Genomic DNA, 27,512 nt, shown 5'->3' with positions numbered 1-27,512 from the left:
TTTGTACAAGTATTCTTTTCCTATATAAATCATTTCCTTGTACCCGTGAAAGCTTATATGACTTCAAATGCGACTTTCTTGTCCGAATGTCCCTCCGCCAGAGCTACAAACCACCCCAGTAACGAAAGTTCACCTCAAACTTAAGCTGCACCATAAATAGAGTAAATATATAAAACGTACAGAAGATCCAGTCTATCAACAGTCCAACGAGTGAACACTACACATTTCCTACAAGGAACTAAAACACGAGTCCGTTAGAAATTGCTGTATTATGCAACTCAAACATGCTGAATGAACATGCACTTATTAATAGTTCATGTCTCACTACATTAAAATCATTTTCACAATATCCACGATTACACATTCATCCACTTATTAAAATCAGAGAGGAGAATATTGAGTCAAATGCTGCAATGAGAAATGAGACACGGTAAAAGTGTTTGTCAAGCTTATATTTAATTAAAGGACAGAGGAAGCACATGTGGCTTTCGTTGTGTACAAATTCCTGGCACAAACACCAGCTCTCCAAGGCTGCAGAGGCAGGTTCCTCACAATCCACCTGTGAGCCCTCTGTTCTTGGAGAAACTGAGCTTCCACAGCTGCTGTGGGTGGAGTTTATGTTCTTTTGGCAGGTTTCGCAATAAGCTGTCTTTCTCTTTCCAGCTCCTTCTCACGTTGTTGCTCCTTCTCCAGCGCTTCCTTCTGTCTCTGCTGCTGCAGCTTCAAAGCTCTTTTCTGGGGACGAAATGAAGGAAGACAAAAACTGTACCATCTCAATCACCTCCCCCCCTCCCCCCTCAGGGTATAAGCTCAGTAGGCCTTATGTATAGTTTATCATAATGGCTTTCTTAAAAAATACCATTCAGATGACACTTTAATATCCAGAGGTTTGCACTCAGAACTGCTGAATCCCTCTCTAGATTTAAGAAGAGTCTCAAACCTCATCTGTTTCGAACTCACTTCTCTACTGGTCTAAGATCCCGCTAAACATGTGTCTGCGCTTAATTTTGTGACTATAAACTGGTGAATTACGGATAAATCTTTAAGCAGCAACTTGTGTGATATAACTAATAATTTCATGTTTAGAAATTTTAGAATAATGGAGCAGCTACTCATGTGATGTATACTGGTTCACATGACAAATTAACTATCACATCTGCATCCAAGTCTCTCCTATTGTCGATGTAACGCACTCATTGTATTTTTCTCTGCAACTGATAACTGAATTAACATAAAATGAACACCTGCATGAACTAAATGTCAGCAGCAGAGTATGAACAATGGGACACTAATATCTCATGAAGCAAACAAAGCAACCAAAATTGTACCTTTAGTTTTGTAGTCCTTTCGTGAATCATCATCATGTCTTTTCGTATGTTAACCAGTTTATTATGGTAGACCTTTGCTTCTGTAAACTAAAAAAGCAGCCACGCTCAGGAAATAATACATGCAGAATTTCAAATAAATGAAAGTGCTCTTAAAAGAATACCACTTTTAACCTACCAGTGAATTTATGTCAAGCAGTGAATTGCAATCTTTGAACTTTGCAATTTCTTGTTCCAGTGTATCAAGCAAAACCACCTGATTTTGTCTAGTGAGGAGAACAACATGGCACAAGTAAATATGCCTGAACATCGGTACACGCAGAAATTGTACAGTCTGCCATGTGACAGAGAACTCATCCTCACGTTAGCTCCTGAAGGGCTTGTTTCGAATGCTGCAGGTCTGGTAAGTAATGAGAAAGCAGGCCACGTGCGAGCTTGTCGATGGTTGTCTTGTCCACAGTCATCACATCTTCAGGAATGACCCCTTCAGAGGGTGGCGTGGTGGAGTCTAAAAAGCACAAGCAAGTTGTTGGGTGAAAACACTGCCTTCCTAATATTATTATATTTATCTGACACTTTTCTCCAAAGCAACTTACAATGTGAAGGTTACAGTTATTACCAGCTTACAGTTATTTACCCACTTATACAGCTGGGTAATTTTACCGGAGCCATTTAGGGTAAGTACCATGCTCAATGGTACTGTAGCCTGAGGTGGGGAATCAAACCTGTGATCTTTGGCTCCAAGGGCAGTAACTCTAACCACTATACTACCAGCTATTCCCCTTTATTATTATATAATATTATAACTTTATAATTTACTATATTATTATGATGAGACAAGCAGTTGTAGACATTTTGTGTGTGTGCGTATATATTATTAGGAATCTTTATTTAGCTGAAACCTTTGTCCAAGAAAACAATCAGCAGCAGATAATTAACAGAACAATAAATTCTCAACGTATCTATGCCTTCTGCTTGTTGGGCGATGTACTTTTGCTTACTCCGAGTTGGATGTCACTTTGGAGACAAGTGTCTGCTAAATGTATAAATGTACAAGTGTTATTAATCCTGAAGGAAACTGCACAACACTACAACAGCACACACACAAGCAATGACAGAGACACCTGAATAACCAGGAATAAATTAACTGTGCAAAATTAGACAACGGACACAAAGTGATAAAGTAGTACAGTCAGCTCAGTACCACCCTGATGCTGTGTGGAATCTTTCTAAAGCCTAAGGGATGGAGGCTGACTTGACCTCAGGTGTCACTCTTTGGAACAGCACAGCTGGACCCGTCCGCTACTGAATGTGCCCCTCGGGTCGGCAGAGGGTAACACTCACTGTCCATGACGGACAGAACCTTGTTTAGAGTCCCATTCTGTGCCAGAGAGTCCATCTTACCTCCCAGAACTGAACCAGTCCCAAAGCAAATTAAAGAAATTTACAATTATTTAGAAATGGTAGATAAGACTGATGGTGTTCGTAGCTCAGGCTGTTGATCCAGATCTCCAGGTGTTCGCTAAGCTTGGCATTCAAACATTTCATCACTAGCTGAGATGACATCATCAGTGTTGTGCAAACGTTTCATCACCAGTCGAGGTGACATCATGATGACGTCACCTCGACTGGTGATGAAACGTTTGCAGTCTGAATGCCAAGCTTGGCGAACACCTGAACATCTTACAATTATTTGTCCCTTTAGAGGGTGTTTCAATACATACATACATACATACATACATACATACATAACCCGGGTACAGCAGCAGGGTTGTACCCAGAGAGCCTTAGATTGTAGGGTAACAGTTCTAAACAGTGAAGAAGATGTGGAACTGAATTCACGCCGAGAAACGGGAGATTCGGGCCGCACCGATGGACCCAGCGCTGCGTGCGGAGCTGCGATGCAGTGATGACTGCTGAGCATCACCACCCTCCGGCTCCATCGGGGGCTGATCCGCACTCGGGCTGCCTTCAGAGGACAACAACAGACAGTCAGCCACCAGCGACCAAACATGAGCGATTCGAAAGGAAAGCAAATGATGCCACATATTTTCCCAGATAAATGAAATAATGCTCAGCTACGATGCATGATGATAATCATATCATAATTATTTACTGTTCTGCGAGAGAGATCTACACTGCAGTGTAGCCATCATCATGTGAGCAGCGGCCAAACTTAATTCACAAAAGCATGATTTAATACCCAACCCCCACCTTGTCCCGCGTTCCTCAGTTATGGCAGCGACCGAACAGATAGATGTCCACCGCAAAACGGCTCCGCACTTCTTTCCAGTAAAGTCACACACACGGCCGGCGCGCTCGACGTCCATTTGCACAACCCAGGAAGCACAAGGAGGAGCGTAACGGGCAGCATGTGACTCCCATCCACTCATCATGTGACCCGCAGTGGGTCCAGCTGGTCCTCGTCCTCTTTTGGGCTGCTCTCTGCGAGAAAAGAAACCGGAATAAAACACACGGAAATCAGCGGGGAGACTCCGATCGGGCCTGCAGGCCGGGTGTGTAATACACCACCATCTGTGTGTTTTAGAGGCTTTCTCTTCTTATCTCCTCCGGCAGCTCCTGCTGTCTGCCATGACATGTGTCACTGAGAAACAGAGCAGTTCCGTCTTTCTGTCGTAACGTAAGTACAGTACCGATCTACCTGGTTTTACACCGCAACACCCCTCCGCGGATTCCGCTGTAACGGTCATTGCGTTACACTTCCAAAATACTGTGTCATAATCTGTTATATAGCTGACTGGTATTTAACGACACAAATGCCTTTCTTTGCATTAGTACCTTTGCCTTGTTTACCGCGGTGTGTAGTGTGTTTAGCGAGTCGTGTCGTTACCGTAACGAAAGTTCCCGCCGCGCGCGTTTTCAGCAAGTGGCCCATTCCTCGTGTTTTGTTTTTAAAATCGTTTTTAATATATGCAACGTCAAAACCCCGCTACTCCTCTTTTCTTCTCCCCTCTCTTCTCGTTTTGCAGATGACGTGTCAAACGAGCGAATGTGAAAATGGAGGGGAAGTGTCAGTGATTCGCTCGCCTGGTCCTTGAGTCTCTCTGCTGGACGCTACAAGTTGGGCTTATTTGCATGATCCTGCCATGTCGGGGGCCCATTTAATGTCCAGGGTGAGGTCTGTGTTCCGGAAGGAGCGGGCGGACTGCGGCCTGAGCGACGCCTCCACCTTCGACTGGTCCTCTGAGCTGGAGGACGAGGAGGTGCCCCGCTTCAGCGAGCTCAGGGTGGTGGTCTCTGATGGGCCCCAGAGCAACGGGGCCCCCGGGGCCACCGACGAGGAGGAGGAGGACGACGACGACGACTCGCTGCTGGGCTCGTCCTCGGGTCTGGGCCCTGTGGCGCCCGCGCGGTCTTGCGAGGGCTGCAGGAAGAGGAGGGAGAGGACGAGCCGGGGCCGCGTGATGAAGAGGCTCGGCTGCGCGTCGCTGCTCTACTTTCTGTTCATGGTGGGCGAATTGACAGGTAAGGCTCCCCTTTGCCTTCCTCTTCCATCCATAGCCGTGACAGGGGGGCCCGTTCCTATAGCGTTCGAGCAAGTCCGACGCGCCCCTCTTATTCGTGTTTAACTCCGCTCGGTGCAAATTGCTGTATTTTGGACCACAAGTCTGCTTAAATTCTGCCGATTCTCTAAAGAAACGCAGCGAGAAGGAAAACGTGTTATGCGAAAGATTAAAATGTTCTATAATGAAATACATGCAACTGTTTTTCCTCCCAGCAACTTTAACTCATTTCAATAATTCGCCTCAAGGTGGTTATGTCGCTAATAGCCTAGCGATTATGACCGATGCTCTTCACATGCTAACGGATCTCATCGGTATTATTGTGTCCTTGCTTGCCCTCTGGCTGTCTGCAAGAAGCCCGTCTAAAAGGTTCACCTTCGGATTGCACCGTCTCGGTAGGTCCAGTTACTTTTTTCTCGCACGGTCTCAGCTGCCCGCCTATCTCACGGCCCGTGGCAGGGCTCTCCACGATCTCCCCTGTCTTCGAGGTCTCCTGATCCCATAATTCTGTGGTGTTTCAGATGTTAGCAGACCTACAAGGTTGTAGACTTGAGCTTCTATCCTAGTCTATCTTTTAGAAGACTTGCAATTGTTGCTAGAGGAGAGGTGCCCAACCCTGATCTTCAAGGGGCTTCAACCCGTTGGTTATTTAAAACCTAAAACTGGTGCATGTCTTATACTAGAGTAAGATGCTTGCTGTGGAAATCATTTTTGCCGAAGCACTTTATTGCTTTGGTTAAGTGAAAGCCCATGGGCCTCAAGGGCTGTATTTGGACTCCCCTTTGTTTTAGATAGTCAGTAATCCTTTTGGTAACCATCAGGATCACGCTGTTGTATGAAATCCATGTGCAGTGGTGCTCGGTCCATTTCTCCGTGCCGTGCTGGTCTTGTTTTCCTTGGCAGAGGTGGTCTCCGCTGGAATCAGCGTCTTGCTGATATACATTCTGACCGGAGTGCTTCTGAACGAGGCCGTGCAGAGGACCATCCACCAGGACTTCGACATCGACGGAGATGTCATGCTCATCACCGCCGCCGTTGGGGTCGCGGTGAACCTCGTGTAAGTGGACCGCATGTTTCTGGGCGGAACCGGAGCCTAACCCGGCAACACAGGGCGAAGGGCTGGAAGGGGAGGGGGGACGCCCAGGACGGGACGCCAGTCTGTCGCAAGGCACCCCAAGTGGGACTCGAACCCCAGACCCACCGGAGAGCAGGACCCAGTCAAACCCACTACGTTGGCGGAGCATAACTGATGTTTATAAATAGTTAATCAGAAATCATTATATCCAATGGAAGAAATTCAGGATTATTTGAGTACTTTTGTGACCCTTTAATCTTAATATAAATGAATATCTCTTATTTCCATCTCACAATTTGTTGTGTGTATTCTGTAGTGTAAAACCATTCAATAGTAAATATCTGAGGATTTATTTAGCAGTTAAAATGAAAATGCAGCTTCTGCTACTTTATTTTTGCATTCCTGATTCCCCCCCGCTGTAGCTGTTTGAAAATATTTGCCACAGCAACGTATCACTAAAAATCTATAGCAGTGGTTTGTGCAACAGTTATTGTGAGTGATCTGGAATAAAAATTCAGCACGTTTTGAGGATATGAAAGATGTCGTGCTATGTCGAGATTTTAGGTGTTTCGTTATTGAAAAGACTGAACACTGGATTTATTTAGCTCGGCTATCTGTTATTTTGATATATGCGCGCGCTGTTTGTCTTCCCCGTTTCACTCTTCGTTCTGCGTTTTGATACACTGCACCAGTTTTCATCACGTTTATTTTTATATTATCTATTATATCTATATATATTTTTTATTTTCTTTTTTTACTTGCTTGGTGGTCCCGTGTATGAAAGGTAAAGCACGGAGGTTCTCGGTTCTGGCTCCGTTGTGGTGGAATGACCTCCCCTTCTCCCTCAGAACTGCTGAAACTCTGTCCAAATTTAAGAAGGGTCTGAAAACTCACCTTTTCCAGACCCATTTCGCCCAAGATCTCTCCAGCTCACGTGTGGTGTAAATGTTCATTCACTGTAAGTTCATGAGCATCCCCAGATAAGCCTTTATTCAGTCGCTACTCCGGCATTGTAGGTAAACGTTTGTGTACCTTATGAAAAAAAAAATATTGTAGGAAGGTGATCAGGATTGGTCTATCCTGTGTTTTATGCACCTACTTGAGCAGTGAACATAGGTGCAGAAAGTGGCAGGTAACAAACTAGGTTTGCTTGAGTCACATGTCTGCAGCCATGTCCCTTTTTCCTCTTAATGTAATGCATAAATTGTACTTTTACTGAGATGTACGTCACTTTGGGCAAAAGCATCTGCTAAATGAATAAACTTTTAAATGTTTTATTTGCATTGTCAAAGCTATACTGTTGTGTTGTACCCTGTTTCTGCTATAGAGTCCAGACGCTGTGCTCAGTGCTGAAGTATTTCTCTGTGAAATGGTGCTGAATTGAAGAACTGTTTTGGATTGATTGTGTACAAAAGAGTTGGCCTTTTAAATGTTTTGGCGAAACATTTAAAATACTTGTATCTTATCGCATGTTTAATTTTGTGATCAAATGGTGTGTGACAAACCCGTATCCTGTTGTGCTTAGGAGGCTGGCGGTGGAAATCGCGAGGACAGGGTTAGCGGGGATGCAAAATCTTAGTGTTTCTTCACAAAAAAGGGAAAAAGTGGCTGAAGTGTGCTACACAAAGCTAATTCATACACATACGTTGTGCAGTCTAATCCTTTCATCTGTTTCTAGGCAATTTCTTTAGCATATCAAGTAACTGCAAGTTCCATGTGTCACCATGCAAACATATTAACATAATTACTTCTCCCTGTGTCTGCATGGGTTTCCTCCAGGTGCTCTGGTTTCCTCCCACAGTTCAAAGACATGCTGTTCAGGTTCGCCCATAGTATGTGAGTGACAGTGTGTTCCACTGATGTATGGATGAGTGACCCATTGTAAGTAGCGTATCTCATTTATTCATTTAGCAGATGCTTTTGTCCAAAGCGATGTACATCTCAGCAAAAGTACAATTTTTGCATTACGTTAAGAGAGACACAGCTGCAGACATGTGACTCAAGTAAACCTAGTTTGTTGCCTACCACTTGCTGCACTGAGGTTCATCGTTCAAGTAGGTGCACAGGATAGACAAATCCCAATACCCTCCTACCTTTTTTTATTTTTAATTGTTCAAAAAAGAACATTATAAGATACGCAAGCAAATACAATGTCAGAGTAGTGGCTGATAAAAGGCTTTATCTGGTGATGCTCATGAAGTTACGATGCATGAACATTTACACCACACACGAGCTGGAGAGATCTTGGGCGAAATGGGTCCGGAAAAGGTGAGTTTTCAGACCCTTCTTGAATGTAGACAGAATTTCCGCAGTTCTGAATGAGAGGGGAAGGTCGTTCCACCACAACGGAGCCAGAACCGAGAACCTCCGTGCTTTACTTTCCGTGCGCGGGACTACCAAGCGAGCGGAAGTAGACGAGTGAAGGGGTCTGGTTGGGGTGTAGCGGTTGATCAAGTCTTGTAAATAGCTGGGAGCAGTTCTGTTGATCCATTTGTAGACAATAGCCAGGGTCTTGAATTTGATTCGGGCAGCTATAGGAAGCCATTACAGAGAAATGAGAAGAGGAGGTACGTGGGAATGCTTTGACAAATCAAACGCAATACGTGCAGCAGCATTTCGTAGAAGCTGCAGAGGTTTGATGGCAGTAGCAGGAAGGCCACATGGGAGAGAGCTGCAGTAGTCCAGACGGGAAGTCACCATGGCCTGGACGCGTAGTTGGGTAGAGTCAATTGTGAGGTAGGGATGGATCCTACAAATATTATGCAGGATGTATCTGCAGGACCGGGTTGTGGCTTCGATGTGCTGAGAGAAAGACGGTCTCATGTCAATCGTTACTCCCAGACTGTTAGCCAAGGATGTAGGCAAGATGAGTGAGTTGTCCAGTTAGTCAGTATCTAGCAGTGCAAGTCACCTTGGTGAATAAGGTGTGTGGGCTGATAACACTATATAGAGTTCAGTGAAAGTTGCTTTGGAGAAAAACGTCTGCAAAATAAATGTAAATATATCACTTAAATGTGCAGCGACAGGCATCCTGACAAATGGGGTCTATCAGGGTGAACCACTGAAGCCTTTGTAGGAAAACTCCACACGAATTTGTCTACAAGTAATTCCACTGATTGATGCCAGAGGGAGGCTGTTGTGAGCAAGATGAGGCTTCGCAAACCCTCGGCTGGGTGGTGGTTCGATGATTGGGAGAGCGGTAGGGAAATAGGTAACACAATTTTATGTCTAATGAAATCATCTGCCCACATTTGCTGTGTGGATCTGTGGAGTGTCATCCTGGAGCACTGTTAAAAGATGGCCAAATGACTGTAAACGTTGCCTATTCCAAAGGATCTCCAGCTTTTAAAGGGTTACACAGACTGGGGGGGCCAAAATCAGAAATGGTAACACTATTAACACTATTGTGTCTGCCGGAGAGAACACATAGTGGCCTGAAATGCTGCAGTGGAGCAGCTTACTTGTTTCACCTAATGAGAGTTCATGAAAAGACAGATGTGTGTTTATTTCACACACCATTCGTGTACGAGCCACAAATTACCCTCGTCTGTTTGACACGGGACTTCTACTGTATGTGCTCTTCTCAAATGTCCAACAGAACCAGTTGATGCGCCTGTACCAAGTTGTAATAAGTGCATGTTTTGTTTCTTGCAGAATGGGTTTCCTGTTGAACCAGTCTGGTCATCTACACTCCCACTCGCACTCCCAGGAGCAGCCTCCACCAAATGGCCCCCACAACACACCCCAGGGAAGCCTGGCTGTGAGGGCAGCTTTCATCCATGCCCTGGGAGACCTGGTGCAGAGTGTTGGGGTTCTCATAGCAGCCTACATTGTCCGCTTTAAGGTAAGACCAGGCCCAAAGAGCTCGGGTCCGGAGCCCCCGTCAGTGTTTACCGGGGGTTGTCATTGAGGATTGACAAGGTTGATTACATACATCAATGATGTCATTCAGATTTTAGAAGCAGATTGTTCTGTTTTGATTAAATTAGTCCAACCCATTCATATATTGTCAAAAATATTCTGAAATAGATTTTTTTTTTTTTTTTTTTTCTCCTCCCAAAATTCTCAAATCAGTTGAGGAGCATACTTCAGTAGAACTGAGATGACTGAGCTGCAGTTAAATTATTTGAGCAATAGTTTCAATACCAAATGTACAGCATGGTGCTGCTGTTTTTAAACATTGTGTAGTTGGTTTGGCTCCTGTTTTATGAAGATGTTTTTCCTCAAAAGGATAATTATCTGCAAATGTTTTGTCTATAAACACAGACAATCTTTTCTTTCTGGACTCAAAAAAAGAAATCCGTGCCTTTCACTTTCTTTTTTTTTTAACCATGCATAAAATCATTTGCTTTTCCACAGCCAGAGTACAAGATTGCAGATCCGATCTGCACGTACATTTTCTCAGTCCTCGTCTTGTTCACAACAGTAAGAATTGTAAGGGACACAGGAATAATCTTACTTGAAGGTAATAATTAGTTTGAAACAGTCTTCACGAGTTGCTGTTTTAAAGCACAAGATGTGATGCCTATAACGAAGGCTAATATTAATGCTCAATATCTAAAACTGTGTCCATTTCCCAAACCCCCCAGGGGTCCCACGGCACCTCGATGTGGCACGAATCCGAGAGGAGCTGCAGGGGCTCGAGGGCGTGCATGCGGTCGAGGATCTGAACGTGTGGGCATTGACAGGGGACAAGACTGCTGCCTTGGTGCACCTGCAGCTCTGTAAGTGTTTTTCTCCCTCTGAGTTTTTCAACGGGTGGGGGGGGAGAATAGGAAAAAAACACTCAGGGGTAGCAGCTGAAGACCAGCGAGCGGTGAGAGTGAAAGGGTTCCGTTCTGTTGACCTTCATCATAGGCCACAAACCGCTGTATACTGTGCTACGTAAAGAATGAGGATGTATAAACAATAAACATGCATGAGAGCCACGTTCCGTAATAGGGCTTTGTTATATTGTTCACTATTTTCACACATTTATGGTAAAATGATGCTGTTAGAATAATAGAAATACAGTGCAGTATTTTCATATTGTACTATTTTTCACTGTCATTCCTAAATCTTTTTGACTTTTTTCTGACTCGCCAGAATACTCACACATTGGTTTGCTAGCTCTTTTGTATATATAAAAAATAAATATATATTTAACACACTTAAAAATTGAAATGCAGTCACTGGTACACAACATGGTAAAAAGCATGGTGCCTTACAGCAGCACGGCCACCCGATGTTATACAGTTGGTAGTGTAGTGGTTAGAGCTACTGCCTTTGGATGCAAAGGTCACAGGTTTAAATCTCACCTCCAGCATTAGTACCCTTGAGTAATGTACTTACCCTAAATTGCTCTGGCAAAATTACCTAGTTGTGTAACGAGGTAAATAATTATAAAGTATCTCAGTGTTTTTAAGTCTCTTTGGAGAAAAGTGTCAGTTAAATGAATAAATTTTAAATGTTCAGACTCGAAGGTAATACAAGGTTGATAGGATGACCAATGTGGGTCTAGGGCATTGTAGGTGGACCTGTCGAGGGTGGCCTGTGTTGCATTACAGATCAACGCGAGACATTGTACTCTGTTGGTAAAATGTCGATGCCGTTGTTGATGTTTAGTGTTGAACTGAAGTAAACCATTTTGTCTCCTCAGCACCTTCTAGCGGCAGCAGCTGGGAGGAAGTTCAGGGCAGGACCAGGCACCTGCTGTTGGACACCTATGGCTTCTACAAGTGCACAGTTCAGCTGCAGAGCCACCGGATCAACACCCCCAGCACGTGCTCCCACTGCCAGGCCCCGAGCGCTTGAGGGATCCACCGTGTGGCACATGCAGATTTTTTTTTAAAACCTTTCCCTTTTTTTAAAACGGTGCAACGCAAGCAGCAGCGCTATACACGCTGCGTCCCAATTCCACAAATTGCCAAAGGACACTCACTAATTTTACACTAATGAATGCACTTTTATTTTTAGCAGGAAAAAAAATCTGGACTGTCTGCTTCTCGCAAAACTTTTAAGCTAGATACAATTTGTGAGAAGAGTGAAGAAATGGTGATAAGCTGAACAGGTTTAAAGCTTTTTTTTTTTTTTTTTTCCTCTTTCTCCCTCTCTTCTTGCAAGCAGACGGGAGTTTACATGGAGGGAGAGTTCTCAGTAATAACTGGGCCTGGCTTCTTATCCCTGGACTTTGTCCTCCTTTTACGTTCAGTAGGCTCAGGTACGGTGCTGGGTGTTCCCTGAGTCTTTGTCTGCCGTCTCCACTTCCGTGTAAGGGCACAGGTGCAGTGTGTTCACACACCGAGCTGGCAGCTCATGTGACTTTTTCTCGGTCGGGACCTTGTGTCACCGTCCTCCTATCCCCGATAGGAGATCCGGTGGTGAGCGCAAGTCGGAACCTCCCCTTCATGCTGTACTTAGAGCTGGACTCTTTCTTTAGGCACGGTGATGTTCTCATCACAGTATAGTGTGACCATGAGCTGCAGCACATTTTGATTTATCCATCCTCACATATCTTCTCCAAACGATGGGCTCGTGTCTAGATGTGCAGCATTTCTTCAGACTTGCTGAAAGGTTTGACGGTTTTTGCGCAATAAAACAAGCGACCAGTTTAGTGAATGGATGTTTCATGTCTGTTGTGCTGCAGTTCCCCGTGGAAGTCGGTAACTTGTTCGGTGTCCAGCGTAGCTGTCCGCATTCCTCCAGTTTGCCTCGGAGACTGGATGACCCGTCTTCGGATGATGCGCGGAGCTGATCGGCAGCTCCCGCAATGTTTCTTGAGACTTTTAGAGTTAGAACTGGCCTTCACTCGGTGCTCGTGATGAAGCCTGTTGCTGGGTCAACATGGTTTGAAGCAGCTGCCCGTGGAGGCGTGGAAATTTTTATCTTTCAGTTCCTTTCATTAATGTGCTAATAAAGTGAATGCTACATTTCAACTTTTTTTTTTTTTCCTTCCTTCTGAGTTATGTTTTTCCAGTTTATATCCACACTGTTTCAAAAGTGTTTTACTAATATTTCTTTTTCATTTCACCAAGAAACAACGGTGGCGCAGGATTAATGCAGCACCTGATGTTTTTCTCAGATTAATATGCTCATTGATGATTTGACCTGTGCAAAGCTTCTCTGCAGTGTTACAGATGTTTTAATTTGCAAATAAAAGCATTTGTGGAAGCGTGTCAGGCATAGTAATGATGCCGTCAGAAGTTGGATGGATGGATGGATGGATGTGTGTTTACTCGTGGTTCAACACATTTGTAAACTATGGAAATTTACTCTCGCTGAATGTGTGAATAATGGTGCTTGTTGACCTTGAAATAAACATGTTTGACTGCCCACAAGTTTTCATTGTCATTAATCACTCTGGGTATTTTACTTTTTTGGTTATTAAGTTTTGTCTATAAAACTGAATATTTTTAGTGTTACTTTAGGTGTGCAAATGAGCAAAATTTAGTTTTTGGTTTTTATTGGTACAGACAGTCCCTGGATTACAAATGAGTTCCATTCCTGAGTCTGTCTTTTAACTTGAATTTGTATGTAAGTCAGAACAGTTAGGTATAGTGGTATCTGATGTCAGTTAATCAAATGTTTGTCTTGGTGTATTGTGTACCTTTCTATGCATTAAAAAAAAAAAAAAAAATTAAACATTCTAGATACACTAAAACATCTTTGTGAGGGTATGGATGGCAGATGGAGGCAGAAGTGGAGAACAGGCCTGGTAGGACCAAAAATACTTCATCTTCTTTGCTTAAAGATGACATTCACTAATAACAAAATGCTTTAACCCAAGCCAATTACAAAAATAAACTCTGGAAAAATTAAACAATGATTTACAAAAGACAGTGTTGCACGTGAGCCATGGGGCTTAAACCCCTGCACCAACAGCAAAACACAGCTCTATTCCTTTTTGTTTTCTCTTTCTTTCTCAAGTAGAGGCCTAATACAGCATCTTATAGCTGTAACCCCATCCCTCTGGCTCCAACATAACGCTCTCGCCAAAACTAAATCCGAAAGACATCTTTCTCACACACACACACACACAGTATGAAACTGCTTGTCCAAAGTGGGGTCATGGCGATCCGGAGCCTAACCTGGCAACACAGGGCGCAAGGCTGGAGGGGGAGGGGACACACCCAGGACGGGATGCCGCTCCACCACAAGGCACCCCCAGCAGGACTTGAACCCCCAACCCACCACAGAGCAAACCTGCTGTGCTCCAAAATACATGCTCACCAAAATAACACCCAACAAAATAAATATAAGACATGAAACATACAAAATATTGTTTTGTTTGTTATCAATATCCTTATTTTACAATGTACAAAAACATTCACCGTGTTACACAGTAAAACACCCTTGTCGAGTTGGTTGTGCCCAAGACCTCCCACATAGAAATACACCCAGTGGTTCACTCCTCCGGGTTTCGCAATACAAGCTAATCAGCAAAATGGAAATGTTAAGTTACTGAATGGTCAATAAACAGATTACAGAAATGTTTTTTGAAAACTGCAATAAATATGATTACTTCCAAAAGTCAGTTACATGTGTTTGTGAGACTTCTTTGATAAAACAAACAGATGTTAGTAGTTAATGACAGAACATGGATACCGGTAGGCCTTTCCCGGAACCCAACCTGGTTCGAACAGAAAATGTTATTTAGTGAAATAATGTGAAATGCATTTAAACAGGCTCAGCAGCAAGAAGACTCACAATTTTATCGATGGTATTTTTGCCAACATCTTGTTGAACCTTTGCTGCCAGCACATCCATCACAGCTCAGAATGTGACAATCTTTGACATAATAGTACAGTACTAATAGTAATACAATGTAATGATGTAATGATAATGTTACTACAGTATTCATAATAGAGAGACAGTGTGTGTAGATAGTGGTGGCGCAGTGGGTTGGACCACAGTCCTGCTCTTGGGTGGGTCTGGGGTTCGAGTCCCACTTGGGGTGCCTTGCGATGGACTGGCGTCCTGGCCTGGGTGTGTCCCCTCCCCTTACGCCCTGTGTTGCTGGGTTAGGCTCTGGCTCCCTGCAACCCCATATGGGACAAGTGGTTCTGAAAATGTGGGTGTGTAGATACAAAAGAAGAAACTTTAATGTTCATTTTTCCAATGTTTGTTGGCATTTCACCTTTTTCCGATCGCTTTATTATTTCCACTTTGGTTTCACTTGTGATCATTTTCGTGTGTGTTACTGCATTTGGCTAGAATTTTTTTTTGTATATTAAAGCCAAATACAGTAACACACGAGACACTGTTAAGAGGAACGTGGTCTGTGTCATACTGAGCGGGCAGGAGACTGAGGTAGGTGTGTGGACCCAATCATGGGATCTTTATTGTCGGTACACAAGCGAGCAGGTGAGATTCGTGGTCAGGGGCAGGCGCGGGTTGGTCGATGCACAAACGTAGGTCTTTGGGCAAATCCGGAGTCGTGGTCGAGGAAGTGATGCAAGTGTTGGGAGCTGTGGACGTCAGGAGTGGGGACGAGGGATTTAGGAGAACGAGGGACTTGGAAGGACGGGTAGGTTGCCGTGGGTTCACTTAAGAGCGCTGGAGAGCCGGGCTTCTAAAATGTGATTCCGCAACCGGGGCATGCAGGTGTGGCTTCTATATACCCCACTGCTCTGATTTCAGGCAGGTGTAGACATTCTCTAGCGAGGTTGTGGGCGTGACAGTCCGACTGAAAGGAAGGAAGTCTTTGTCCTACCTTGGGCTTACGCGCCCCGTCCACAAGCCAACGAACCGCTGTAGACGCGCAATTTTTTGATGCGAGTCACAAAGTAGCACCCATCTGTTATTACAAACCATTGCATGTAACTCGAGTTTTTAATATAGTAGGCTTTACAGGGGGCTGTTCGTAAGTACAGGTGGTCCGTAAGTTGGACGTTCATAACCCTGGGACTGCCTGTACTCGTAAATGATATTATTTATAAACTATATGTCTATAAAAGATTATCATCAAAAGGGGACAGCTGCTAGTGAAGTGGTTAGAGCTGCTGGCTGTGGAGCCAAATGTTGCAGATTCAAATCACAGCTGTGATAGTCTCAAGGAAGGTACTTATCCTGGTTTTGCTCCAGTAAAAATTACCCAGCTGTATAAATGGGTAAATAATTGTAAGTCGCTTTGGAGAAAAGCATCAAAAAAATATATTCACCTTTCATTTCTTTGCTGAGTGTTATGACATGTATTCACTAGGCAGTTTGGAAGCTCGAAGAAACTCGCAAAGCCTAAGAAGTTAAATGTTTCGAGAAACCCTTTCCCTTCGCTGTGAGTAATGAAATGCCAGGACACCTCTGGCTCCATAAAGACCTGTAACCTGTTCACAAATTGACAATCAGGGTCATATATAAAACGGTAATATGGTGCTATGTGATTAATTATGGGGGTGCAGTGGCGCAGTGGGTTAGACCACGGTCCTGCTCTCCAGTGGGTCTGGGGTTCGAGTCCCGCTTGGGGTGACTTGCGACGGACTGGCGTCCTGTCCTGGGTGTGTCCCCTCCCCCTCCGGCCTTACGCCCTGTGTTACCGGGTAGGCTCTGGTTCCCCGTGACCCCGTATGGGACAAGTGGTTCTGAAACTATGTGTGATTAACTACAGGTGGTCCCTGATTTACAATGGTTCAACTAATGATTCTTTCAACTTTATGATGGTGAGCTGGCAGTAGACATTCAATAAAAATTGTACTTCAAATTTTGATTTCTTCCCAGGCAAGCGATATGCGGTGCGATACTCTCTTGCAATGCTGGGCAGCGGCAGCGATCCGCATCTCCCGGTCTGTCACGCAGAGGTCTGTTTTAGGTGTATCAAATGCATTTTGGACTTACGATATTTTCAACTTATGTTGGCTTTTGCAGAAGGTAACCCCATCGTAAATCGGAGACCACCTGTATAGGCAGGGAGCAGGAGTTGATCAGTGGACATTGAGAGGCCATACTAAAGGGTTTGCCTTCAGGGTCATTTGGCCCAAGCCTCACCTGAGGGGGACTTCACTTCAGCCAATGGTGCCTAAATAAACCTAAATAAAATGACACTGTCATGCATTCTACAAATAAAAAAAAACACAGGACATTCTTTACATTGAAACAATTTTTAACCCTCTGTCCAGGAAATGAGAATTTTTTTCACAATGTGAAATTCCCCATCTGAGTTCTAGGAGGGCTCGGATGTTAATCATTCATGAATTTTTCACCTAAAGGGTCACACCCAAGGGAATAAACTAGTGACATTGACCGGTTTTGTGTTCCACTTGCTGCTCTCGGTTAAATTTGCTCAGATAAAGGGTTTGGGCGCCACAGCAGCAATCTCAGAGGAGTGTAACGTGGAGATAAAAGCCAAGTGTGTGTTTGGCTTCCTGTATGTGGTCAGGCCAATGAAGCTTAATCATATGATACACACACGCACACACACCATGCAGTGAGAGCAGGTATGAACTTTGACCTCACTGCTACACGCATAAATAGACATTTTAAAAGATCTTGCAGCAGAAATGACAGTCATGCTGTCATCATAAATCCACATTTACATAATACAGACATCACAATTAAGGTCTAACCATTTCTATGCCTTTATATTTAAATTTTACTTCTTTTACATTTTAAATTTTATTTATTTAGCAGATGCTTTTCTCCAAAGTGACTTCCCATGAAGTCTATGTAGTGTTACCAGCCCACACACCTTATTCACCGCAGTGACTTACACTGCTAGATACACTACTTAATGGGTCACTCATCTATACATCGGTGAAACACACTCTCTCTGTGTCACTCACACACGAATTACAATACTACAAATGATATTATATTTAATTTCTAATATTGTAATTCTGAGCTGCTGATGGACACCTCAGAGTGCAAACGGATGCAACTTTATTTGTTATCATAAATTATTACGCAACACATAACATGTCTCTGGAATTTTTTTCCTCCTGCCGTTTTGATCCCTCCTACTGCAGTTTTAAGCATCGGTGATTGAAAAGCTGAAATACACATTGTACTCAAGTCATCAACAGGGGTAAAGCAACATCTGTGTGGAAAGGGGTGACGTCAGATTGTTTTTGGCTCATTAGACAGCGCACTGGTCAAACATAAGGCTGCTTTTACCCCGTTGGAGCCCCTAGGATCACATGTCACTGACTATCTAATTCACTGGAGATGGTAATTGGTTTTTAGCTGTTATCAAGTTTTTCCCAGGAACCATTTGCTTGTTTAAATGTATACACTGCTGCACTTTCACATTTGCGATTTTCTTCTGTTATTTTTCAAGCTGGTTTCTGCATCTCAGCTATCTCCATATAAATAAGAGCTCCAATGAAACCATTTTATTAAAGTCAATATTATCCTCTAACGACAATCTGCATCCAGTTAAGTGACTATATAGGGAATTGTTGCGCTCTTCATAAATCTTTCAACGTTTATGCCAGCCGGATAAATTGCATTTAAACTCTGAGAACACATTTCTGATTTGCTTAAAATAGCTCTAAAATGTCTTTATACTTTTTCCAACTTTAACTGAACATAGTGAAAAGTGGTTAGGGTTAATGTCATTTTCTTGGACAGAATGACAGTGTTATTTCAGTGCTGAATGCTCTGAAAATGTTTTGCAGTATCTCATATCTTGGAATGCCTTATCGGTGTAATCGGCCTCGGAATCATAACTGCATCGAGGTGTGTTGAAAAAGACCGGACATGTACAGAACTGTCGCTGAAGACTAGAAGATTCTGCTATGTAAAATTAACCATATTCACCATAGTTCAGTATTGTCCAGGACTACCTGACCGAGAACGACACAACTCTGTCAGAGTTCAATTAACAGAGTGGAGCTGCCAGAGACAATACAGCGCTGCTGCAAAGTACATGAAGCCCTTGTGTCCCTTAGTTTTAACACAAAATGGTTATTTAACCATTTTTACTCGGACACAACAGGTGTGTAATGACCAATTCCAGATGTTGCTTTAGAGGAAATCATGTCTGTAGTAGAAACAGGTAAGCCGTGCAGGTGCAAAAATAAGTATTGGTTAAACTAAGCAGGTAATAGAATCAGGAATATAAATATAATCATGTATTTGTTTTATAAGTTTAAGATTTAGCATTTAGATTTTATATGTTTAATATTTTACACAAGAATAATGATCGTCCCTATAGAGTTCACATACTTTTAAGCAGCACTGTATAAACCCCCAGTGTTCATTCTACTTTGTTGGTTTTACTGTATGCTGGGAGATCACTTACCAGAAATAAAAGAAAATTAAACACAGTCTACTGTTGACGATAAATGCTTTCATTAAAGTTACTTTTTGTTGCTTAGCAAAGTTTTGCACTTTGCCCCTTACAACAGAGACATGCAGACACCCCTCGACTTATGCAAACAGACCATTCATGAACCCCTTACGTAAGTCAACAGTTACGTATGTCGGATTCCCCCTCTTCTCCCACCGTTCAACATAATAACATCAATAATTAACATCAATAATTTTTCCATCTTGGTTATCGACTCTTGACGTTTCTTCGTTATTATTGTTGTTTTCACACTAGCTGTTCCTTTCGCATGCTCCTTTATACGTTCGGCATCCTTCACCATCGAATTCACAGTCGATACGGCTAAACTTCGTTCTTGTACTGTAGACGATAATCTTTGTCCACCTTCTTACGTCCTTATTATTTTCATCATCATCTCCAAATCGATTGCTGTACACTTGCGAGACGGTTCTCGTTTTTCTTCAAGTGCACGTTTACCACCAGGCATTGTGAATAATGATCAAAAATACAGGAAAAAAGCACTACACTAACAACAGGAGATGAGTTCACAACTCAAAGCACGTGGGAACTGGGAAGATGCAGCTTCCTGCCTTGTCTGGCTACGCCGACTTGCACTTAACGTATTTCAGATGTTTTGCGTAAAATGAAAGTGCTACCCGTACATAATGTGTATGCTGGGAATTTTTTTTACGGAAACCCAGATTTACATAAATCAAATTTACCTAGAAAGAGGGATGTCTGTATAAAGAGAAAAAATAAATAACAATAAATAACATAAATAAAATGCCTGAGGGCCTTCCTTTCAGGTGTCACAGTTTTTGGATATAAAAGTGCACATTATGAGTTCCTGTCAAACACAAGGAACCAAGACTGGCGAGTTGTGGACCCAATTGCAGGTTGGTCTTTATTCTCACGACTCAGGTTCAAGGGACAAGGCAAGATCAGGGTCAGGAACAAGAGTGGGTCTTTCCAGGGGCGAACATGACAAGGCAGGTAATCCAAACTCAGAGGTCAAAAGGAACACGCAATGGTCAAAACCAGGACCAGGACCTGTAGAACAGGCAAGGCACCAATACTAAAACCACAAGACCACTAGGGCGATTTCAAGAATCTGGCCGCGGAGCCTCTTTTATCCCTGGTCTTCTTGATTGGATGCAGGTGTTGCCACTTTGCTCGTTCCCGGGGGCGTGACAGTTCCCCCTCCATTAAAGATGTAATTAAAATACATAAAGTGAAATTATGGAAGCACCACCATGGAGGGCAAGCAGACAGGCCGCCTGCAAGTTCAGAAACAGAACCCATATGTTCGCAAAGTAATAATAAAGAGTAATTCAATTCCATCCCAGAACAGTATGAGGAGTACCTTATTGCTTAGGCCTGTTGTCATGCTGATTTATCCAGAAATGCCACAGAAACACTGGCTCTGCAGGAAATTTGGAAAAGCTTGGAAGAAACAGCAGCGTGAGCACTTGAGCGAGAAGGACAAACCAAACCCCGGAGAAGATGTAACCGTTTAGCTAAGAATTTAACCCCTGGCCCTGTGTAGTTGTTTCAAACTGACATCCTAATGAGCTGTGCATGAATGAACCTAGAAATATTCCATGAAATGCTTTTTTCCTCTGGTTTCCTCTCTGTGTGATGAACGTGGGCATGTGTGGCTACCCTGTGATGGACTGGCGTACCGTCAAGGGTCTTCCCCCCACCCTTGCACCTAGTGATTCCAGGATAGGCTTCAGACCACTGCGCTCCTGACCGGGATGAACGGTTGACAAAACCAGAGAGAGTGAGTGATATTTTTTCCTCTATTCCCAATATTCATCTTTTTGACCTTACAAAATTAGACCCAATCATACAGTTAGGTATTTTTCTACAGCAGTTTCGAATATTCACCGTACTATGGCAGGAGCACAGAATGGGGCCAGAACCTGCAACCTTGCAGTCCCGGCTCTCAGTTGCTAAACTAGCTGCTGTCCCATAATGCAGCTGCAGAACTTATGCACGAAAAGATTAACGGAATGCATGGGTTTCTCAGAACAAGGATTTATTTATTTATTCATTTACATTTTTTCCCGCACCAATGTGTTCACCGACTCAATGAACTGCTTCAACTGTGCAGAACAGTTGCCATCATAACTCGAGACCCACTGCTCCCAGGATGCTCTTTAGGACGAGTTTGCAAACAATTCCACCCCATCCCAGAAAGCTCACATGGCGGAAGAGCACGTGCTCAGACCCCACCAGCGCAGCAGAAGCATTTCCGCACACTGAGAGTTTGAGAGCCCAGTCTGTGCAGAAGTGATTCCGTTAGACTAATGGGGGTGTGCAGCAGAACAGGGATGTGGGGTCCCAGAAAACTCAGGGAAAGGGTTCATGGGGAGGGAGGGAGGGAGGGAGGGAGGAAGGCTCATTTGGTCATATTCTTCACCATCTGGAGCTCCTCCACCGGCTTCCAATGCTGGTTAACAGTAAGAAGCTGTGCAGCAGGACAGAAAAAAATTAAAAATTTGTTGTACTTCCTGGAATGTTCCATTCGAAGGCTTTTAACGTTCAGCGAGAAGCAGAATAATCTGATTATGGCCGACATCCTGCCCTTTGAGTCTGAGCGAGAGAGAAAGATTCTCGCTTTGTACAGTTTGGCTCCAGCACGTGCTTGTCCATCTTACCAGCTTGACCCAAAACGGAACATCAGTACTGCTCCGGAACAACAGCGCTAAAGACACACTTCAGCGTTTGAAAGGAAATTATTGCAAAAAAAATACCTTCTGGGGCTTTGATGGATCCAGGTTCTCCCAGGGCTCCGGGTTTGTGGTCTTGTTCAGGCTACAGGGACAGAGAATATTCTTTCATATCCAACGTAGGAGAGATGAGCGTCTTTATCTAATTACACTGGATCATGTAAACCCTCCGTCTCCTTCCTCCTGACAGAAACTGATAAGCTAATGAATATTGGATGGAAAAAAGTCTCCACTGCTAAACTATGTAAACACACCATCATCAGAAGAGCTGCACGAAAGCACCATTTCAGACTCCAGAGGTTCTGCACCATGTATTCTAGAGCCAGATGAAAAAGTACAGTAATGGCAAGGAAAACTGTATGTCGCTTTGGAGAAAAGCATCTGATAAATGAATAAGTGTAAATGTAAATGAAAAACAGATAATAAAAACATAAGGGGGGAGGGGTCATGGTAATGCTTACATCACATCGGGTTTCGTCAGCAAGAAATAAATGGAGGCAGAGACAGCTCCAGCGGCCGCGATGCCCACAAACCCTATCAGAGGGATGAGCTGGGACACAAGGGGTTAATATGATTAATAGCTCACACTGAAAGGGAAATAGCAAAAATATTTACAGTACATTAACATGATGTAAAGAGGCCTTTCGAAGACCCCATCCCAGACAGACAGTTCTGATACTCACTTCTTTCTTCTTTCTCAGCAACTGAAAAAAGCCGCTCATTTTTCTTCTAAATCTGAAAAAAAAATGCCATGAAATAAATCCCACTTTCTCTTAAAAAACATATGTACACAGCAGCCTAATATACATTCACATTTTTTTTTATTTAGCTGATGCTTTTCTCCAAAGCAACTTACAATGTTAAGGTTACAATTATTACAGTTACAAGATTATAATTACTTACCCTTTTATACAGCTGGATAATTTTACTGAAGAAATTTAGGGTGGTGATATTCAAACCTACAACCTTTGGGTCCAAAGGCTATAACTATAACCGCTACACTACTAGCTGTCCCAAGAGGAACCTGAAACAATATGAAATGATAATCTGATAATATAGACCAACATGTATGTAATATCACACATATATATTTAAAAACTGATACCTGAAGAGCTCACACTTTCCTAGGAATAATGACAACTCCACTCTGATTTCACATTTATGTCATGGAGTTTTGAGTGGACTGTCTGATATTCTGACATCTCCAAGTATTGTAGTGTAAATAAAATAATACCACTATAATGATCAGCAATCTGCGGAAACTGGAAAGCACAAAGCCCAACTGACTGTATTACACAAAGTTCTTTAGCGCTTTGTAAAATATGATCAAATGTTGCAACTGGAATATTAATATTAAATATCTTTTATGTTGCACACACTGAGATTACAAGACATATTCGGCCAAAAGATTACGACTTTCAGGAGTGGGTTAGTAAATTCTGTGCTGCTCTTTTCCTCCTTACCTTGGATGGAAGCTGAAATGGTTCTGAAGGTCCTCCGGTCTACTCTTCCTCCCCGTTCGATGTATCATAAGCAGGGGGGGAGGAGCACGATGTCCTGGGCACGTGGACAAGCTTCCGATCATGTGTCACACCCACTTCACCACACAAAGAAGTCAACAGCAGTAGCACTCCGCTTTCAAGACTGCGAGAAACGCCCCCTTGTGTGCGTGTTTATAACTGATGGATTTGGGGGGGGGGGGTTACACTCTGGACTGGACTTCAGTCCATCACAGGGTAGCCATACACCCAATCACAAACCCCGAGCAATTTAACATCGTCACTTCACCAGAACCGCATGTCTTTGGACTGTGGGAGGAAACCGGAGCACCTTAGGGAAACTCACACAGATGTGGCGAGAACATGCAAAGTCCGCACACTCTGACCTAGATTCGAACCTTTGCAGGAACACACACACACACACACACACACACACACACACACACACACACACACACACACACACACACACACACACACACACACACACACACACACACACACACATTTTCAGAACCGCTTGTCCCTTACGGGGTCACGGGGAACCGGAGCCTACCCGGCAACACAGGGCGTAAGGCCGGAGGGGGAAGGGGACACACCCAGGACGGGACGCCAGTCCACCGCAAGGCACCCCAAGCGGGACTCGAACCCCAGACCCACCGGAGAGCAGGACTGCGGTCCAACCCGCTGCGCCACCGCACCCCCACTCTTTGCAGGAACACACGGCCATATTATTATTATTATTATTATTATTAGCGTAACCTCTTTGTCCACTACCTGTTTACTCTACTCTAGGTGTATATCATTGTACATAGTTACAAGACTGGAGGAGGTGACATAAATGCAGCATAACTGTTTGCTGGTGTCTATTGTTCCCTGTCTGTAAAATATAACAATTAAGATGCCCACGGTTACCGTTATAATTCGATAGAATAAAGCTGCGCCGACCCCCCCCCAGTACATTGTGTGAAAGTGTCCGCATTCATAACTTCTACTATTTTGATCGGATCGCAATAGGGAAATAAATGAAGGAACACACATATATTGCTAAAATTCGACTTGGTGAGTCATTAACAATGGACCAAAAAAGTTGCCAGCATTAGGAATATATTAGAAACACATGCTCAGAGTAGTCAACATTGATTAAATACACACACTGTCCGAACCACTTGTCCACCTTTCACGGGGAGCCGGAGCCTAACCCAGGAACACACGGCATAAGGCCAGAGGGGGAGGGGACACACCCAGGACAGGACACCAGTCCATCGCAAGGTACCCCAAGCAGGACTTGAACCCCAAGCCCACTGGAGAGCAGAACCCGGTCCAACCCATGCGCTGCCGCGCCCCCATATTGATTAAATATCCAAGTTAAAATTAGTATAACTGTATCATAGGTGAGCACTACTCTGACTGCAGGATGCAGGTGGAGGGAAACGGGCAGTTGAACAATATTCAATAAGCTGAGCTCCAAAAACATAAATACATCCTTCTGTTAACTGCCCTTGCTGACCGTCACAAGTGATGGGTATGTTAAGGTTCATTAATTACATTTATTAATTTAGCTGCTGCTTTTCTCCAAGGCAATTCAGGTGCTTCACAATTATTTACTCATTTACACAGCAGGGTAATTTGTAGTGAAGTAATTGGGGGTAAGTACTTTGCAGCTGGAGGTGTGGCTCAAACCTACAACCTGTGGGTGTAAGAGCAGCAGCGCCACCCAGTACGCTACCAGCTGGCCTGTTAACTAATGAATCAAGTAGGGCCAATTAAATCCCGCTTATGGATTTTCAAAGACAAGCTTTTCAGTTTTATATTTTTTCCAGAAGACTGCAATTTTGTTCACTTTGCCTTCTAAAAACCCCCTTTCTAGCGAACGTGTCCTGCGCTTAGCGGCTGGACCGACAGGCGTCAGTACAACTGCGCGCAGTTCCTGCCAGAATGCAGCCGATAGTTAGACGGTCGCTAAGAAACGGCGTCTTGTTATTATGGAGACCCAAGTCCGACGATAAAGCAGAGAGCGCAGCAAAACATGAGGAGCTTCACCCGTTCCACATCAATTAATGTGCACATGTGACTGAACAGCAGTTTGTGGACATATTTTACCTTCAGTAATTTTAAGATGCAGTTTGACAAAATATTGGGGGGTGCGGTGGTGCAGCGGGCTTGGCTGGGTCCTGCTCTCAGGGAAGTCTGGGGTTCAAGTTCCACTTGGGGGTGCCTTGTGATGGACTGGCGTCCTGTCCTGGGTGCGTCCCCTCCCCCTCCAGCCCCACGCTCTGTGTTGCTGGGTTAGGCTCCGGCTCACCGCAACCCCACTCGGGACAAGCAGCCTCACCCTGTGTGCATGTGTGTGAGCTTGATAAAATTTGTAGTGAGTAATTTTTTTAAATTTAATGCAGCACTCCATAGTAATGTTTACAGAATCTAACCCGCGAATGTATCGAGGGATGTCTGTTCCATCCCGTTGTCACCAACCGCTTCTCCCACCAAACTTTCATTGACCGCGACTAAGCGATGACTGGAGAGATGAACGGACTTCCAGGTATAAAGTAACGTGTTACTGATCAACAGAAAGCGATCATTTGTCATACTGCACAGAGAACCGGTCAACACCGCGCTGGAAGGTATTAAAACAGTGTTCAGCAATCCGTAGCAGTGTGACAGCCGGCCTGTAGGCGGCGTAGTGGTTAAGGGTCAAGGTTGTTGGTTCCAGTTCATTCTTCTCCACTGCTATAGTTATAATACCCTTGAAAAATGCAATTACCTTGAATTACCCCAGGGTAAATACCCTGCTGTATTAATCAGTAAACAATCACAAGTTGCTGTGAATAAAGGCATCAGCTGAATTAGAGACTCATGATATGACTGCATAACACATACGCTGTATAAAAGTTGCGCTTAATCTGAGGCCATGAATTATTTTCATGCCAAAGTGAGCTGCTAGCCAACTCCTCCATGGTTCTCTCTCCCAAACTGAAAGATTAGCTGTTTATTGAATTTTTCAGATTGGCCTCTCCTAAATTTATGTGAATTACCTTTTCAATATTCATTTAGCAGATGCTTTTCTCCAAAGCAAAGTGTAAGTCAGAATAAAAGTGCATTTTATAACAGGAGCTGAAAGGCCACCAGCGCTGCGGTGGAATCCACAGGAGTCAGCTAACAGAGAGGAGCTGGTGCTACTCTTCACAGTAAAGGTGACTTGACTGCCGGCATCGGTGGGTGCGCTGGTTGAATCCCATCTCATTTTTCAGTACAGGGGGCTGCACAGTGGCACAGCGCTCCTGTCTTATACCACCACCGCCTGGGTGGTGCGAGAGGATGTGGGTACAATTCCCGCTCCGTCTGTGTGGAGTTTCCATGTTCTCCTGTGTCTATGTGAGTTTACTCTGGGTGCTCTGGTTTCCTCCCACAGTCCAAAGACATACAGTTCAGGTTCACCCGTAGTGTGTGAGTGACAGAGAGAGTGTGTTCCTCTGATGTATGGATGAGTGACCCAGTGTAAGTAGTGTATCTAGCAGTGTAAGTCACCTTGGTGACTAAGGTGTGTGGGCTGATAACACTATACATAGTATTCATTGTAATTCGCTTTGGAGAAAAGCATCTGCTAAATGAACTAACGTAAACTTACTTGAACTGTTCCAGTAAAAATTACTCAGCTGTATTAAAAGGGAAATATTGTCAGCTTAAATAGCACTGTAAGGTGGTAGTTGGGACAGCTAGTAGCATTATGCTCAGAGCTTCTGACCCAAAGGCTGCAGGTTCAAATCTCACCTCTGAGCAAGGTACTCACCCTGTATTGTTCCAGTAACATTACCCAGCTGTATCATTAGGTGAGTAACTGTAAGTAGACTATTGTTGCTTTGGAGAAAAGTATCAGGTAAACAAATGTAGTGCAGTTGAGGGGAGGCTGCTTTTTACAGTTTCATTACAAGGTGAGGTGACTCTCACAACGAATTCAATAAAGAAATAAGATTTGGGGGAAAATAACTGCACATCCTGTCTTTTTAAGCACCTCTACTTAGTGGACTCTACTTAAGTTGGTTTTGTGTGAACTGATTCAGTCACCACTGACCAGTAGACACTTCTAACTTATCCCAGTAACCTGCTTCAGTTT

At 43.8% G+C, this 27,512-nt stretch overlaps 3 protein-coding genes across 4 annotated transcripts; 1 reads left to right on the top strand and 2 right to left on the bottom strand.

Annotated features, from left to right (window-relative positions):
- Positions 1 to 437: 437 nt before the first annotated feature.
- bloc1s6 (biogenesis of lysosomal organelles complex-1, subunit 6, pallidin) lies at positions 438 to 3,684 on the bottom strand. 2 transcript variants are annotated; one of them, XM_018765117.2, is made up of 6 exons: positions 3,534 to 3,684; positions 3,196 to 3,294; positions 1,689 to 1,833; positions 1,504 to 1,591; positions 1,329 to 1,415; positions 438 to 735 (listed from the first exon to the last, which is right to left on the bottom strand). In XM_018765117.2, exons 2-6 carry the CDS (start codon positions 3,266 to 3,268, stop codon positions 616 to 618), a joined length of 513 nt encoding a protein of 170 aa, XP_018620633.2. In that variant the 5' UTR covers positions 3,269 to 3,294; positions 3,534 to 3,684; the 3' UTR covers positions 438 to 615. The 2 variants fall into 2 exon arrangements, with proteins under 2 accessions (XP_018620633.2, XP_018620632.2); XM_018765116.2 differs by having other exon boundaries at positions 3,540 to 3,683.
- A 69-nt stretch (positions 3,685 to 3,753) lies between these two features.
- LOC108942060 (zinc transporter 4-like) lies at positions 3,754 to 11,898 on the top strand. Its single transcript, XM_018765115.2, has 8 exons — positions 3,754 to 3,966; positions 4,316 to 4,811; positions 5,098 to 5,244; positions 5,753 to 5,906; positions 9,579 to 9,768; positions 10,284 to 10,389; positions 10,514 to 10,648; positions 11,563 to 11,898. The coding sequence occupies exons 2-8, from the start codon at positions 4,433 to 4,435 to the stop codon at positions 11,715 to 11,717; spliced, it is 1,266 nt and encodes a 421-aa protein (XP_018620631.2). The 5' UTR covers positions 3,754 to 3,966; positions 4,316 to 4,432; the 3' UTR covers positions 11,718 to 11,898.
- A 9,290-nt stretch (positions 11,899 to 21,188) lies between these two features.
- On the bottom strand, positions 21,189 to 23,530 carry LOC108942023 (normal mucosa of esophagus-specific gene 1 protein-like). Its single transcript, XM_029253770.1, has 5 exons — positions 23,363 to 23,530; positions 22,583 to 22,634; positions 22,361 to 22,449; positions 21,924 to 21,984; positions 21,189 to 21,637 (listed from the first exon to the last, which is right to left on the bottom strand). The coding sequence occupies exons 1-5, from the start codon at positions 23,482 to 23,484 to the stop codon at positions 21,569 to 21,571; spliced, it is 393 nt and encodes a 130-aa protein (XP_029109603.1). The 5' UTR covers positions 23,485 to 23,530; the 3' UTR covers positions 21,189 to 21,568.
- Positions 23,531 to 27,512: the final 3,982 nt, after the last annotated feature.

The sequence above is a fragment of the Scleropages formosus genome, chromosome 7, assembly GCF_900964775.1.
Source record: "Scleropages formosus chromosome 7, fSclFor1.1, whole genome shotgun sequence".
Taxonomy (NCBI): domain Eukaryota; kingdom Metazoa; phylum Chordata; class Actinopteri; order Osteoglossiformes; family Osteoglossidae; genus Scleropages; species Scleropages formosus.
This window is presented reverse-complemented; position numbering and strand designations above follow the sequence as displayed.